Source organism: Antrostomus carolinensis, unplaced genomic scaffold (genome assembly GCF_000700745.2).
Source record: "Antrostomus carolinensis isolate BGI_N321 unplaced genomic scaffold, ASM70074v2 scaffold4153, whole genome shotgun sequence".
NCBI classification, from domain to species: Eukaryota; Metazoa; Chordata; class Aves; order Caprimulgiformes; family Caprimulgidae; genus Antrostomus; species Antrostomus carolinensis.
In genome coordinates this window covers 1-15,140 of record NW_010305698.1, presented here as the reverse complement: position 1 = coordinate 15,140, position 15,140 = coordinate 1, and the positions used below count along the sequence as shown (strand labels likewise).

Here is a 15,140-nt window from a genome sequence, read left to right as displayed (position 1 = left end):
CTTTCCCTAAACATCCCATAATAAGCCTTTGTACAATCCTCATACAATCCCAAAATGCTCTTCCCTGCATCCCATAAGGAGTCCCATACCTCCAGGTTATATCCACCCTCAGTCTGCAAGGTGCTCCAGAAAGCCTCTCCTGTTGACTGATGGTGATGGGTCTCACTTCCACCCATGAGGCTGACTCCCCCCTGGGATGTCCTGGGATTGAAGGCTTGTTCCTCTAACTAGGTTGTTGGGGTTCCCCCAGATGCCATTATACCTCTGGGCTCTGTGGTTTGTGCTGAGGTGAGCCTTTAATCAGCTAATTCAACATTCATCAGCTTCAGCTTTAGGTGCTTCACGATGCAGCTGCTAGTACTTTAGTTCCAGTATTTCACTCGTGTGGTTTCAAAAGACTTTTATGCTTAATGCACATGTAAATGTTTTCTTTAAAAGATGGTTTTTAGAGCTTATGGAGTATTTCAGACTGATGAAGAACTTTGAACATGTAAACATGAGTTTTATCTTGGGCTCTGCACAGTTTATGCATTTGATTAGACAACTGTGAACATGAAGTTTGGATTCTTTTTATCAGGAGTGTAAGAGGGGAAGTGAACAGGGACCATCAGCTCTCAATAGAAAGAGTTTCCACAATTCATTGAGTAAGGTTTTACAGGCATTTAGGTCAGAAATAGTGCCAGAGCATGTGAAATATCTGCTCAAAGTATTTCATATGAATTAAACTGTTCCACGAGAAACCAGTGACTTCACTTGTCTTCACTTTACTTTGGTAGAGTGATGGATATCTGTGACATTATTCTGCTTGCTTTTTTTTTTTTCCTGCATGAGGAAAAGAAGGCTGCACAGTTTGCTCTCTTAAAAATTCCCTTAAACAAAATACCTATGGAGTTTTCTTCACCATATTATTCTTTCTATCACCTACAGTAAAGATGAGCTCCATTACATTCCTCATCTCACACTCAAGATGCTGTACACTGTTTTCAGATAAACAGGTAACAAATGAGATGGACACAAAGCCTTAATGAGTATTAAGTGAATGTTGAGAAGTCTTATTACACAGGGAAGACAAATCAGATGTTCAGGCAGGCTGAATCTTAGACCCAGTCTATGTATTTGTGCTGGCCTAAACCATGCAGGCTTTAAGCACATGTGAATAGATAAACTTGAGTCCTCCCACAGGAAAGTTATTTTGCCTACCTGCTGGCACACGCTTTTTGCCCAAAAGCTGTCTCTCAAGCTCGGTGAGTTTTCCAGTCATGTAACCACTCACCTGCAAGTACTCCACACAGACATACACACCGTTAGATAGAACAACCACCCTGTCAATCATGGAATCCAACTGCAGTTGTTCAAAGTTTGTGTATCTTACTCCACAGCTGAGTATTCAGGGGCAGAGCCAACAGTCCTTGCAGTCCAAGCGCCAATGCTTAGCTAAGCAACAGATTTTTTGATCAGGTTTTCAGAGTTTTTCCTTCTCAAGAAGGTTCTCAGTGGGAAGCTCCTCAAGTGCTACATTTTCCAACCTCTGCCCCAGCATTTGTAAAACAAAAATTAATGCATAAATTCTACGCATGGCTCATCATTATTTAATATAGTGGTGGTTATTCTTCTCTGTATTGTTCTAACTACACTCATATAATTCAGCCAACAGAGATTAATTTATTTTTCAGCATCACTTATTTGCAGTTCCGTTTGCCCACAGCTGTGAATTTCACACTTCCAATACTAGTTCTCTTATATTCCTTGTCACTGTCCTCTGCTTTTTCTGGGGCGTCCTTCTGCTCAAATGCTTTTCTGAATGGCAGAATAAAATCTGCTTGTCCAGGGGACAGGTTAGGAAATGTGGCATCAATATACTTTTGAAAAGCTTGTCTTGTTTCTTGTATTTCAGTTTCCAGGCTGTCCTTCCAATGTGTCATCTTTTCCAGTTTTTGTGTGAGAATCTTTACCTGTTCTTCGGCTGCTTTCAGCGTAATCATCACTTTTTCCATCTCATCAAGATATAGGGTCTCTGCTGCTTTGAGGTGTTTTTCAGTGTCAATCTGATCCTCTTTTTGTCTGAGACTCAGGGCAATATTAATCTCATGATGTTTTTCTTTGTTTAATTGCTCTATACTCTTACGATATAGTTCCTCAGCTAACATACTTTCTTCTTTGAGTTGCTCTAAGTGCTTTCTGTTTAAAAAACAAAAAAGAAGAAAATATTTGTGGGGGACACGTGTTATTAAAGATTATTTTAAAACCATTTAAATCTATTCAGGTTGTTGTAAAATCTCTCTTATTCAACTATAAATATACATGAAACCAGAACTTGATGTAGGACCTCTGAAACAAAATATGGTAAAAGGCCACTAATGATGCAGAGAAAGGCAGCTGCAGAAGATTCTATTTCTGCATGTGTTGCATTCAGTGATAATTTAACAATGCTTGCCTCCAAATGAAAAATAAAATTTAAAAATAAAGCTTTCACTCTTCATTGAGGTCTCTCTTTGAGCTAGCACTTAAGTACACACTGATTTTCAAACAGACTTTGAACAATTTGCCCCAAAGTAAAAATGTTGTCTTGAAGTGAAATTTAAGAACTGATTTCTAGACTACAGATTCATCTGTAATTTTGTTTAAGTGGTGCTGACAACATCTTTGTGCTAGCATGTCAGTATAAAACATATAATTTATGTTATGTAGTCAAAACATTATGGGTGCTGTTTCACCAAAGTTGGCTCAGGGACACATAAAGAATGGTGGATCAGGCATCCATTAAGGTTACTGAGCCTAATACTTAAATGTAGAGAAAACGATTTCTGCTTTCTGTTATTGCTCCCTCCTGCAGATAATTTTGCAGAACTCTGCTAACATGAGAAGTTAAAGAGACAAGCTAAGTTTATGTGGAAGGTGATTTATCTTTGTCAGGAAAAGCATGTTTTAACAGTAAAAATGAAGGTAATAAATTTTGACATCAAATCTGTTTAATTCACAATGCTTAATCTATATGGGTAGGATCTCCTGCGCCCTGCAGATCTCCATATGAATACATCTTTTTCAGTTTTGCATAGCTGTCATGAATGGCACAACACACGAGATCTTTATTACTAATAACTCTAAATCAGCCAGAAAAAGCAAAACTTTTGGATCTTTGGTTGGCTTTGTGATACTTGCTTTTAGGAACAAAATATGTTTTATTCCTACATGGGGTGTCAGCAAAAGAGAGTGAACCTGCAAATTTTGATGGTCACTTGACATTTCCAAATACATTTTTTTCTAAAGGGTCTATCGATCTTGTCCAAGAAGACCTCCATCTGAGCCATGCTGATGCAATTCCCATCATATTCTTTAGCAGAGTATGTTTGCCAGCCAAGTCAGGGGAAACACTAAGAGTACCTGTACTGTCTCTCTGCTTCCTTCAGGGCTGCCTCCCTCTCCTGTTTCCTGGCTTCAGCCACCGCTTGCATCTTCTCCCGGGCACACTCCATGAGGGCACACTGAAGTCTGTGAGCCATGCGCTGCTCTGCAGCTTCAGCCTCTCTCTTCCGCTCATCCTCCATGTACCGCTGCATCTCTGCCTTTGCTTTCCTCACCTCTTCCTTAAGCAAAGTTAAAAGTAGATTTAAGTAGTGATAACAGCTTATTGCCCAGTTGTCTTTAAACAATCCCCAGCAAAGCCCAGCAAAACAGAATTCAGGAAAATATTACAGGGCAATTACAGTGATTTATTGTAGCATCATTCCCCATTATCCATGTTTTCTACATAAGGCACAAAAAGTTCCCTAATATATTTTCTTCACAAGCTCACATAGCCAGGGGCATGGTTTTAGAGTGAGATGGAGAAGAAGCCTGGCCCTTGGTATGCTTGTCAGCAAGATACTGCTCAGGCTGATATATAAAGGTACGACAACACTAATCTTAGGTGGCCTGTAAGGACATATATACATCTGGAATCTCAGAAAACTCAATATATACCAATATACCTCTGTTGCCATTATAGGCCATGCAAAAGCTGACCATCCAGGACAGCAATCCAACCCACCTAACTCACTGCTCAGTCATCTATGCTGCTTTGCCACCATTCACAGTTCTTTCCAAGATCCCTGACAAGTGCATTCTCTGTGGAAGTGGCAAGACATTATTGGGAAAGCTCTGGCTGGTTAGATCTTGGAAAGATGGGAACAGACTTTTTAGCAGGGCCTATAGCAATAGGACAAGGGGTAATGGTTTTAAATGAAGAGGGCAGATTTAGACCAGACAGAAGGAAGAAATATTTCACAATGAGGGTGATGAAACACTGGGACAGGTTGCCCAGAGAGGTGGTAGAAGCCCCATCCCTGGAAACGTTCAAGGTCAGGCTGGACAGATCTCTGAGCAACCTGAGCCAGTTGAAGATGTCCCTGCTCACTGCAGGAGGTTGGACTAGATGACCTTTAAGGTTCCTTCCAACCCAAACCATTCTGTGATTCTATAACTGTAGGTTTTTATTTCTGTATGTGTTTAGCATATGCTTTATATGGCTGTTTGGGTATCTGAGAAAAGGCTCAGATATATATATATATATATAGAGGAAGGAAGGCAACTGCCTTCTGGATCTGAGTCTTCCTGCTTTCTGCATTGTTTCACAGGGCTTTTTACCACTAGAGCATCCGAGCACGCCTCAGCCAGGCACTACGCAGTCTGCCTAACACCTGTCATCCTTAGTCTTGCAGCCTCCCACTGGTCGATGAAGGACGCACTGAGAATTGCTGGAGTGTCTTGCTTTGGAATTTTATTTCGTACAAGTTTCTAAATAGCTATCTGTTTATACTGCAGGCAGTCAAAGCAATGTGCCTGGCATCTCAAGAGGAAAAGCAGGGAGGTTTACAGTGGTCTTAAGTTTCTGGCACAGTTCATTCCATTTTATGGAGCTGTTTTCCAAAGGAGCTCTGTCTTTTGCTGTCATAGCATCTGCCAACAATAGTTGCCAACAATAGTTGGCAGAAGCTCAGTTCCTTGTTTTTAACCATTCAATTACTTGCTATAAGCCTATTACATATCTTCATAGACCTGAGTGCTCAGGATGTGAACGTGTACCATTTGTCCTGATAACGTTGTCTCCAGTGACTAAGGACTAGGGAGCAGATACAGAATTCTACAGCTGCAACAAAAGAAGAGGCAGATATAACTAAAGTAATTGCAAGATATTTTCTATTTGGTGCTTTGTGTTCATTTTCAGAGGTGTCTTAACAGTGAGGTAACTGCTGTCTAGCAGCTAGCCTGGAGAGGTGGTGGCAGAAAATTTACTCAGCATCTGTCTAAGCAAACAGTGGCAGCCAACAAGATGTCACACTGAATGAGTGACTGAAGTGTTTTTATGTGTAGGATGGGTCAAAGACAACTGCTTTCAGCTGATAGCCTCAGGGATGGCTTTTTGCAGCAGTGCTGATGTGCCTGTTCCACCACCACTAATGCTCAAATGGCTTTCGTTAGCCTTTTTGTAGGCAGGTCTTATTACTTGTAGCTCCACTTGTCAGCAGTAGACAACCCACCAGTATCCACAAAAATACAAAGAACACAGAGATTATAGTTGGGTGTACAAAAAGTGTATGGCAAACCTCATGTAACTCTGCTCATTCTGTATTAGAATTAATTTTTCCTTCTCCTCCACCCCACTTAGGGTCCAGGTTCAGTAAATCAGTTAAATACACCTTTCTAGCTTCAATGGGCACAAAACTTCAGGACTGATTTAGTTAAGCCCTTATTTAACTGCCCTTAAGAAATGCACCTAATCAGGTTCAGTGGCTAGCTGAATCAAGGCCTGACAGGGAATTGTCAAAGTCCACAAACTTCATTCACTAAAAAAAAAAAAAAAAAAAAAAAAAAAAGTGTGAAACATGCTGAAAGTGAATTAAAAAAATCCAGCTAGCTCAAGCTCACATCTCATTTAGCACAAAGACAAACACAGCAACCTTTCAGGCCAAGGACTTCTCCTTCCACTAGAGTTCAAATGTCAGATGAATAAAGGTCCTGGTTATGGCGAGCATTAAAAGAAAAAAAGCCATGTGTTTTCATTACATAGAATGACATTCTTGGTTGTCAAAACCATGGTTCTGTCATGCTGGCAATTCCCACAGTAATGAAAGCAAACTGGTTCATACCCGTAATTTCTTTTCAAGTTCTTGTTTAAGGTCCTGTACAAATGCGCTGTGCTTAGCGGCTGCCTCTTTGAGAGCTTTTTCCACTGCATCTTCCTTGTGCATTTCAGCCTTTAAAACAAGTCATTGTTTAAGTATGGCAGCTCACATTCTATTAACATCCTATTAAGATGAAACACAGGTTACATAATCAATAGTTCTGTATTTTCTGGGTAAAAATCAGAGCAAATTAAATTTAAAACCAGACAGCAAAATACATTTTGGCCCATTGCAGTGATCCCTGTTAAAATATGGCCACACAATAGCACTGAGCTGTGAGTTGTAACCACTATGTGTCTATATCACACAAAGGGCGGTTTCAGAATCTTACATAGCGCTATGGGGAACAGCTTTAACAACCGATTAATTTCTGTGTGCTTTAGAGGCCGTTCTCAGACCAGATGTCAAATTTATTATTAATTCAAAGTATGCTTTGTCATGATCAGAAACTGGAGAAATACATGCACACAGAAATCTGAACAAAGGATGAGCTGAAATTAATGACAGCTCTATAGCAGTGACCTCAAAGTTCTTTTTTAGCTGTCTTTACGCTATAGCAATTATTCAAAAAAATCACTATAATTTAAATGACAGGAGCATAATTTAACATACCTGAGACCAAAGTTCAGCTTTCATTTTTTCAATGCGCTCTTGTATCTCTGCCTCCTTATCTTCCTGTTGTTTTTTTTGAATGTCTGCTCCGATCTCTGCACAATGAACACAAGAGGATCATGCACAGCAAACAACCAGAGTGCAGAAACCTGTGCCTCTCATCCAACACCTTTGTGTGGCTCTGCAGCTGAATTAAAAATCAAAAGGCTAAAAACTATGCTCTCTCATTTCACATACAGGAAAACATAATTATTATTGCTTGTGCAGTTCCATAAATGTAATAAGGTGCTGAACCCACTTCTCACTTTCTAGGCAAGGCTGCAGAACAGGACAGCATCATGGGTGTCCCTCCTGACTCCTTGTCTTGATGGTCATCCACACAGCACAAGCAATAGGTCAGTCCTCAGCTTTCTTGGGAATGATTTACCCAGTTCTGTCTGCAACTGATCCTCACAGCAGCTTGGGTGATGGCTTTGTTCCCTTTACATGCTACGGGAGAAATGGTGCCCTACCCTCCTTGGCTTCTTGTGCCCTCAGAGTCCTCCAAGGCTTTCAGTGAGGTCTCTTCACAGAATCACAGCATGTTAGGGATTGGAAGGGACCTTGAAAGATCATCTAGTCCAATCCCCCTGCCAGAGCAGGAACCTAAATGAGATCACACAGGAAGGCGTCCAGGCGGGTCTTGAATGTCTCCAGAGAAGGAGACTCCACAACCTCCCTGGGCAGCCTGTTCCAGGGCTCTGTCACCCTCACAGTAAAGAAGTTTCTTCTCAAGTTTAAGCGGAACCTTCTGTGTTCCAGCTTACACCCACTGCCCCTTGACCTACCATTGGGCATCACTGAGAAGAGCCTGGCTCCATCCTCCTGACATTTGCCCTTAACATATTTGTAAACATTAATTAGGTCTCCCCTCAGTCTCCTCTTCTCCAAGCTAAAGAGACCCAGCTCCCTCAGCCTTTCCTCATAAGGGAGATGCTCCACTCCCTTAATCATCTTGGTGGCTCTGTGCTGGACTCTGAAAGGATTTCAGAAACTCTGTGCTGTCTCTTGCCCCGAGATACCCTCAGATGCCTTCACGTCACTTTAGTGGCACACAATAAATATTCTCAGGAGAGGGGGGATATGGCGGAAGACTTCAGGTGTTTGGAAGAGAGCGCACACATAGAGAGCAATCCCTCTGTCTCTAGGGCTGCAGTGTCTGTCCGGGGCCCAGGCAGCCCCAGTGCTGCAGGAGCACAGGTAATCACTCCTAGAAAGGGGCAGCAAAGCAGCATGGAGGTGAGCCACACCACTTCACAGGGCCTAGGCCAGGACTGCTCCCTTTAGCGACATGGAAGCTAATGTTAGTATCACCATTTCCTCCTGTGGACACGCTGTGAAAGCAAACAGGTAGACTTGCTAAGTCATTTGAAAGGTTGGTCTTCAGCACCAAGGATTGCCCAGAAGAGAAGCCACTGCAGAGGGAGGTGGATAAAGATGCCTTTTTGCAACCCCAAATGCCCCCCCAACAGTGGGATTTCAGATCCTCCCCCTCTGCCTTTCCTACTCATGGCTAAGCCTGGGCATGGCTTTAGATCCCATTCTCTGTGCTTGACAGGGACAGAGTCACATTTTCCTGGGTTACTATAGAGGGAAAAAGGAATGGAGCCATAGGAAATCTGGCTTTCCCACAACCACTGGAGGGTCTTTCACTCCAGTCTTCTTCCCCATTCCACATGGCTGGGCAGAATCCTCTCATGGAGCTGACACAAAGTACAAGGAAAACAGTAGCAGCATGGGGCCAAAGGGGTCAACTGATTAAACTCTGCAAAACAGAAGCCCAACAGTACATAATCTTAACAACAAGCATGTTGTGCTCTGACTATATAGCTTTTCCCCAGTCCACTATAGTAAGCGGTAAAGAGAAAATAATTTAAAAGGAGACTGTCTCTGGCCTTCTGGACATGTTTTACACTGTGTGTGCCATCATAGAATGGTTTGTGTTGGAAGGGACCTTAAAGATCATCTAGTTCCCATCCCCCTGCCATCAGCAGGGACACCTTCCACTAGACCAGGTTGCTCAAAGCCTCATCCAACCTGTCTTTAAAAACTTCCAGGGAGAGGGCATCCACAACTTCTCTGGGCAACCTGTTCCAGTGTCTGACCACCCTCACAGTGAAGAATTTCTTCCTAATATCTAATCTAAACCTGCCCTCTTTCAGTTTAAACCCATTTCCCCTAGTTTTGTCATTAACTGCCTTCCCCAGTCCTGGGGAAGGACTGGGGAAAAGTCCTTCCCCAGCTTTCTTGTAAGTAAACAGCACCAATACAATTTCTTCTCACGTTCTGACATGCACGGCACTCGCCCTCCTGCCAAGGCTCTCAGTACACTGACAATCTCTTTATATTGTTTAAAACTGAAACCAAGCACACTCCTCTTCACAATGCACATCAATTAAAATGCACATGATTTCTACAAAACTTTACACAGCTGATAAGCCTCTATGACAATCAGATGTTGCAGATAAAGATATTTCAGATTCTTCCTAGATCCTCAAACATATGAATGCTACCATATGCTTTCCTTCATCATTGAGGTTATGATTGTGTTACGCCAGAAAAAAATCAAACCTCAAGAGGCTCTACAGAGCCTCAAACTAAGGTCAGCAGCCAGAATCAGGTATAAGAAGATAGGATTTAAGATAAAACATCCCAGCTGTGTCCTGTTGAAGGATGAGGGGACTTTCTCTGCAAATGTTAAGTCAAGCATAGTTCTACCCAAACTACATGAGCTCTACAAAACTTTTGCTAACGGTCTTACAGCTAATTCTCTTACACACCTCATTACGCCCAAATCTGAATGCCCTCATGCACTACAGGATGGCTGACCCTCTCCCCACTCTGAATATGCAGGATTTATTAATATTCAGAAGGTAAGTGCAATTTTTTCTTACCAAGATGCGAATGTCTTCATGACTCTCAAAAACAGGTGGATACAACAGCTCTTTGACTCTTCCCAAATCTCAGATTGTGAGGAAAGGATCTCAGAAACAAACAAATACTTACCCAGTATATCACGATGAGTGTAATACCGTGTTCTGAAAGGCCTATACTCCCGAATCCGATGGAAAGTAGCGCTGGAAGGAGGTGGTGCTATTATTTTTGAGCATATGGCACAACAAACAAAGGAGTCCAGATCAGGACTTCTAATCATTGTGGTATTGTAATAGTTTTTCTGTAATACAGTCACTAAAGCACCAGAACTCTATTCCTGATAGATCTCTTGCTTGCAGGCAAAATGCTTGTTGTTGCTACAGAAAACATGCAAGCTGGCGAAGAGAGAAAAATCACTGACCATTACTATTCACCAAGTTCGCCAAAAGTTTGCCTTCAGATTAGGATTCACACGTGCTGACAATTCAGTAACATGCTGTAGGCCGATGATGGTGTGGGAGGGTTGTAGAAGTGAACCCTTCCAGCCTTACTACACCTCCCTCCATAGCAACTGTCACTAGGCAGGGCTGGCTTTGCTCACAAAGAACTAACTGACCCTGGTAATAGTTAGGCAGCAGCACGGCACGCTTTGGCTTTCCCGTGCATCTTGTTGTTGAATGTTAATGATTCCTATTCAAACCATGTAGCCTAAGGTTTTAGGAGCAGTAAAATAGCTACTGTCTCAGATATCAGAAACACAGCATTTTGTTGCTCTTCTTGGTAAAAATATGAAAGCCAGCACAGACAATAAGGAATTGGCAAAAACCTGAAAGAGCCTCTGCACAGGAAATCATTTTGACTCACAGTTCCTGCCAAGCCAGGTACAAACCATTGTGGATAATTACTGCTATGCTGAAGATGATATTGAGAAAAATAGAACAGAAGAAATTGTATTGGTGCTGTTTGCTTGTCCTCCAGATGAATAAGGGGAGCCGTGATTTCAGAGTTGAGCAAACAAACTTTGTTACTGATGCAGTTGTGTTTGGGTTGGGTTTTTCCCTTTAACCCCTACACACACATAGTTCTTATGTATATAAATCAGGTACTTAAACTAGAAAATGCCAGGATTGATACTATCACAGCCATTAATTTACTACATTCTTCTCTCTATTTGCACTGCTTTATCTCCTTTCTATATATAATTTTTGTAGCATTAAGAGAGTTACCTGTACAGCAGCTGCCACAAATTAAATATGGAGAAGCTCCTTAAAATAAGAATACATCTAACTACTCACTCTTCCTTCGTCCTGGGCAGTTCTAAACTAACCTGGTTAACAGGACTTTACTCCATACAACAGATAAGAGGCCCCCCCCTCAGACAGCTCTCCTATCAAGTGCCATTGGCATGCACATCGTCGAGACCCTGCCCAGGTCATCCCACACCTTTCCTCTTTCATCCATCCCCCTTCCTTTTCCCTCAGTAACTTCCAGATCCACGTTAACTTCACAAATCATAATTCAAAATTTTGAGAACCCAAATCCTGCATTATTCCCAAACATATGAAAATGAGAGACTGGGCTATCTCACATCAAATCATCTGCAGGTATAAGGATCAAAGCGTGTATTTTGAAGGCCTGCAGAAAAACAGGTTAAAATGCTTACTGTAAAACTTTACTGCTTACAGTAAAATGCTTACTGTTTTTTGAATAATTTAGTTAAATTCATGCAAACATAGGAGACTTACACATTTTAATGAACTGAAGAGAGCTAAAATCCTGTGTAACCCTTCTTAAAAGAACAGATTAATTCTAAAGATCCATCACATCCTATTAAACAAAACATTCTACAGGATATGCACAGCATGTGACAGTTCTGAATATTTGATCAATTCACCTGGAAACTCCTTCACCCACCAAAAGGCAAGTAGTGTCCTCACCTGCAAGCTTTCAAGACCTTGCTGTTGTGAGGCAGATAGGCTCACAGAGGAGAATATGCTTCTAAAGGCTGTAAAAATGCTATTTTTTATAGCTTTACTAAAGGTAGAGCTCACTTCCCTTCTCGGGAAGGAGGCAGCCAAATCAAGGCCCATCTGAGTTTAGGATACAGGTAACTATAAAACATGGACAGGAGGAAAATCACAGGTTCAAAGTGAAGGATTTAGAGAGAGGTACAAGGAAAACCCATAGAGCAACTGCCTGACCCTCAAGGCAGGTGGTCACCTTTTTTATCTTCAGTAACAAAATCTTTCAATAACAAAACCCAAAGCAATTCCCAGAGTGACAAAGCAGATGTCCCTGCATGTTCTTTCTTCTTTGGTCTGACAGAAGCCACCTTGGCCAGAAGAGGGTTAACAAAGAGGTCTCTGAGCTGCTTGGGAGCCCTTGATGGGGCTGCAAATATGAGGGGCTGAATGGAAAAATGCAACCAGAATAAATAAGGGTGTGTGGTGGAAAAAGGGCACGACCTGGCATGTGCTCCCCCACCCCGTGTTCTGGAATCTGGTTAACAGGGTACCCTCTAGGAAATGTCAGGCACACAGAAGTAGCTGGAGAAACTCACAGAAGGCCTCAGTGCCGAACAGGAAAGCACCCACCCATACATTTTGCTCAGGGTAAAGGCTCACAGGGGACCACCTCGTGTGCTAAGGAAACACCACAACGCCCACCTGCCCTGCAGCCACACTTACAGCAGCAGAAACCAGCACACAGGTGAGGGTCACCCCCAACCCACAGGCCAGGCTGTTTGGCAAGACTGGGCTTGTTCGGTTGATACATTCTTTTCTTTGTGTCTGTTGTTGATTTTAGACTTTCCATTCCTTATTTTGAGTTCAGTAACCTATAATAAATGCATGTTGCATAATGTACTTTGCAATATAGAGAAATTCCATTTTCGAATACAGCTTAAATAAACTAGTCCTGCTGACTAGTCAAGAACACCCTACAAGCTCTGGAGTTACAGGTATCGACTGGCAAGCTGATACTGGTACGTTCACTGATCCGCTGTCTGCTGCCAAACAGGAAAGCAATGGCCGAGTTCTTCCCGCCTTTCTCTCGGCAGAAACACTCGCTTCACTTTTTCCCCTCTATCTAGCTACTGATTTTTATTTTTTTCAAATATATTATTTCAAGTATATTAGCATCCAAAGATTATTTTGGCCAGTATTTTACAAATGCCTTTATTAAATAAAACCCTTCAATGACTGCTTTATCACATCTTTCTTGCTTTAAAATTATTTCACTTGCACCACTGTTAAATATCAACTTTTCAAGAGATCAACTACTTCTTTGCACATACAATACATAATGCCTTCTGTTTAAAAAATAAAAGACAAACCTGTGTTTTCACTTAATCAAAGCAAAGAGAGAAGTGAGCTGAAGTATCATGTATATTTCTAAGGCATTTACCAGTCTTGGCTGCAGTCTGAGTTAACTGTGTATCTTCTGACATACTATGGAGATTGCAGACAACAACTCTTAAAATCTTAAATGTTCATATATATCTTAATTTCAATTTATTTGTACAGGCATGGCATTTTATAAAGCAACTTCAACTGGATAAAATAGGAAGAAAGACATTTATCCATTATTTCAATGGACAGAGAAAAAAAACGTAGTAGTTGCCTTGAAAAGTTCTGTGACTGATGTGCCAATGTCCTTCCTTAGACACTGTCAGTCCCACTTGGAAGTTTTCCTCCGCATGTATCTGGACCCTTCACTGTCCATGGCTTCATAAAGGTCCTTTTTATTCTCTACTGTCGCATGCAAATAACCAAGGTAGGCCACGCAGGCGGTGATTGCTATGAGTCCAAACGCCATCACAGGCTTGTTCTGACCACAAAAAACAAACAAAAAAATAGTACACATTTTTAGTCAAAACATTTTTCATTCATTACAAACGTTACATCCTTCAATCTTAGCTTAGGAAGTGAACAGTAAACTATTGTGACATCTACAAAAATCATCATTGCCTTCTTGTAGACTGCTCCAAATAACTTTAATAGGCAGCAAGAAGGGAGAGCTGATTTTCTGACAGCAAAAGGAATTTCCTGCGAAAAAGACAACTCATTGCATTGCCAGTGCTCTGTCTTTTGCTGGCTGCAAATGCTGCTTGAGCATGAATGAACAAGCCAAAAACAATTCCTAAAGGTAACTATTACAAACTTGTAACAGAATTCATCTGGATATACTACTGGGACAACTTACCCTGCTCCTGCCAAGCCACCTTGATCATATTCCTTTAAAACAGATCGTGTGTTATCATCACAACATCTACTTTTATTATATGCACAAAATTTCATCCAGGCTTGCTGGGTTCTGCTAGTGTAAATAAAACCTGAGTGTCATCAACTTAATTACAAAAGCAAGAAAAAGAAAAATCCAAATTATTTAAAAGCTACCAAAAATACCCTCCTTTCATATCAAAAAGCTTGATTTTTTATGATTTGTTCCCTTTTAAATATTAAAGAGGACTCCTGTTACTTAAACTGTCAGATTACATGGGTAATATGCCTGTAAACAGTGTTTCTGAAAGCAACTTGGCTAGGTACAAAAGAATCAGATAATGTAACAGTGAAATAAAAGCTGGGATAAATAATGTAACGTTCTGGGCTCTTAACAATCATAGCAGGAAAAAAAGTGAAAATATTTTTAGTTACATTACTGAGTGGTTTGCATAACAAGACTTGGTTATATAACGCACACAGAATTGCTATTATTATTTTAAAGCAACCATGTCTCTCCAAGTATATCCCCTCTCAGAATGAGCCTCTTACGGGTTTAATGAAAAGCTCTGGGTTCACAGCTCGGAAAAGCATAGTTGTTTTAACACTCCTCAGTCCTGGTTTTCTCTCTTTGGGTGTTTCATTTTCATTTGGAGGTTTGGTGGAAGACATTTTAATTAAAGTTGAATACTTCCTGAAAACAGAATGAAAAACATATGTAATTTTTATAAAAAACTGAAAGAACTACATTCACTGAATACAAGTTCACGCTCAGCCTGTCTTCTTACACCATGAATTTTTGATTGTGTAAACATTAACAATTGCCTTTGCTGTTCCCTAACATTCCCAGCTTAAGCACACTGATTTTCAATTTTGTGCATGCTAAAATGAACTTTTGGAGATGCATATCTTTATACAGCAAATGTAAATCTCCTGATAACGGGCTTGGGGTTTTTTACTTGCCTTTGGCTAAGGCTTTAGCTACCCGTGGACAGAGTAGCAGCCTTCAGACCACTGGCAAAAAAGACAATGCTAGGGCATTTTTTTAACATGTGACAGGCCCGCCCACACCCCACTGTGGTGCAGTCACTGTATCCACCCACCCCAGCAGCCCCAGGACTCGGGTCTCACTCTCACACACAAGGGGCAGGTCACCTGCAAGACGCCACCTGAGCAAAGGTGAAGTAAACGCGCCTTGGGCTGACCCCGCCGAGGAGACACGGTGCTCAGGACC

At 41.4% G+C, this 15,140-nt stretch overlaps 2 protein-coding genes across 2 annotated transcripts; both read right to left on the bottom strand.

Annotated features, from left to right (window-relative positions):
• Window positions 1–1,679: 1,679 nt before the first annotated feature.
• Window positions 1,680–9,966, bottom strand: CUNH6orf163 (chromosome unknown C6orf163 homolog). Its single transcript, XM_010164852.1, has 5 exons — window positions 9,819–9,966; window positions 6,774–6,868; window positions 6,126–6,233; window positions 3,382–3,584; window positions 1,680–2,178 (listed from the first exon to the last, which is right to left on the bottom strand). The coding sequence occupies exons 1-5, from the start codon at window positions 9,964–9,966 to the stop codon at window positions 1,680–1,682; spliced, it is 1,053 nt and encodes a 350-aa protein (XP_010163154.1).
• Window positions 9,967–13,158: 3,192 nt separating this feature from the next.
• Window positions 13,159–14,899, bottom strand: SMIM8 (small integral membrane protein 8). Its single transcript, XM_010164851.2, has 3 exons — window positions 14,870–14,899; window positions 14,459–14,600; window positions 13,159–13,514 (listed from the first exon to the last, which is right to left on the bottom strand). Exons 2-3 carry the CDS (start codon window positions 14,576–14,578, stop codon window positions 13,356–13,358), a joined length of 279 nt encoding a protein of 92 aa, XP_010163153.1. The 5' UTR covers window positions 14,579–14,600; window positions 14,870–14,899; the 3' UTR covers window positions 13,159–13,355.
• Between the last annotated feature and the right edge of the window lie 241 nt (window positions 14,900–15,140).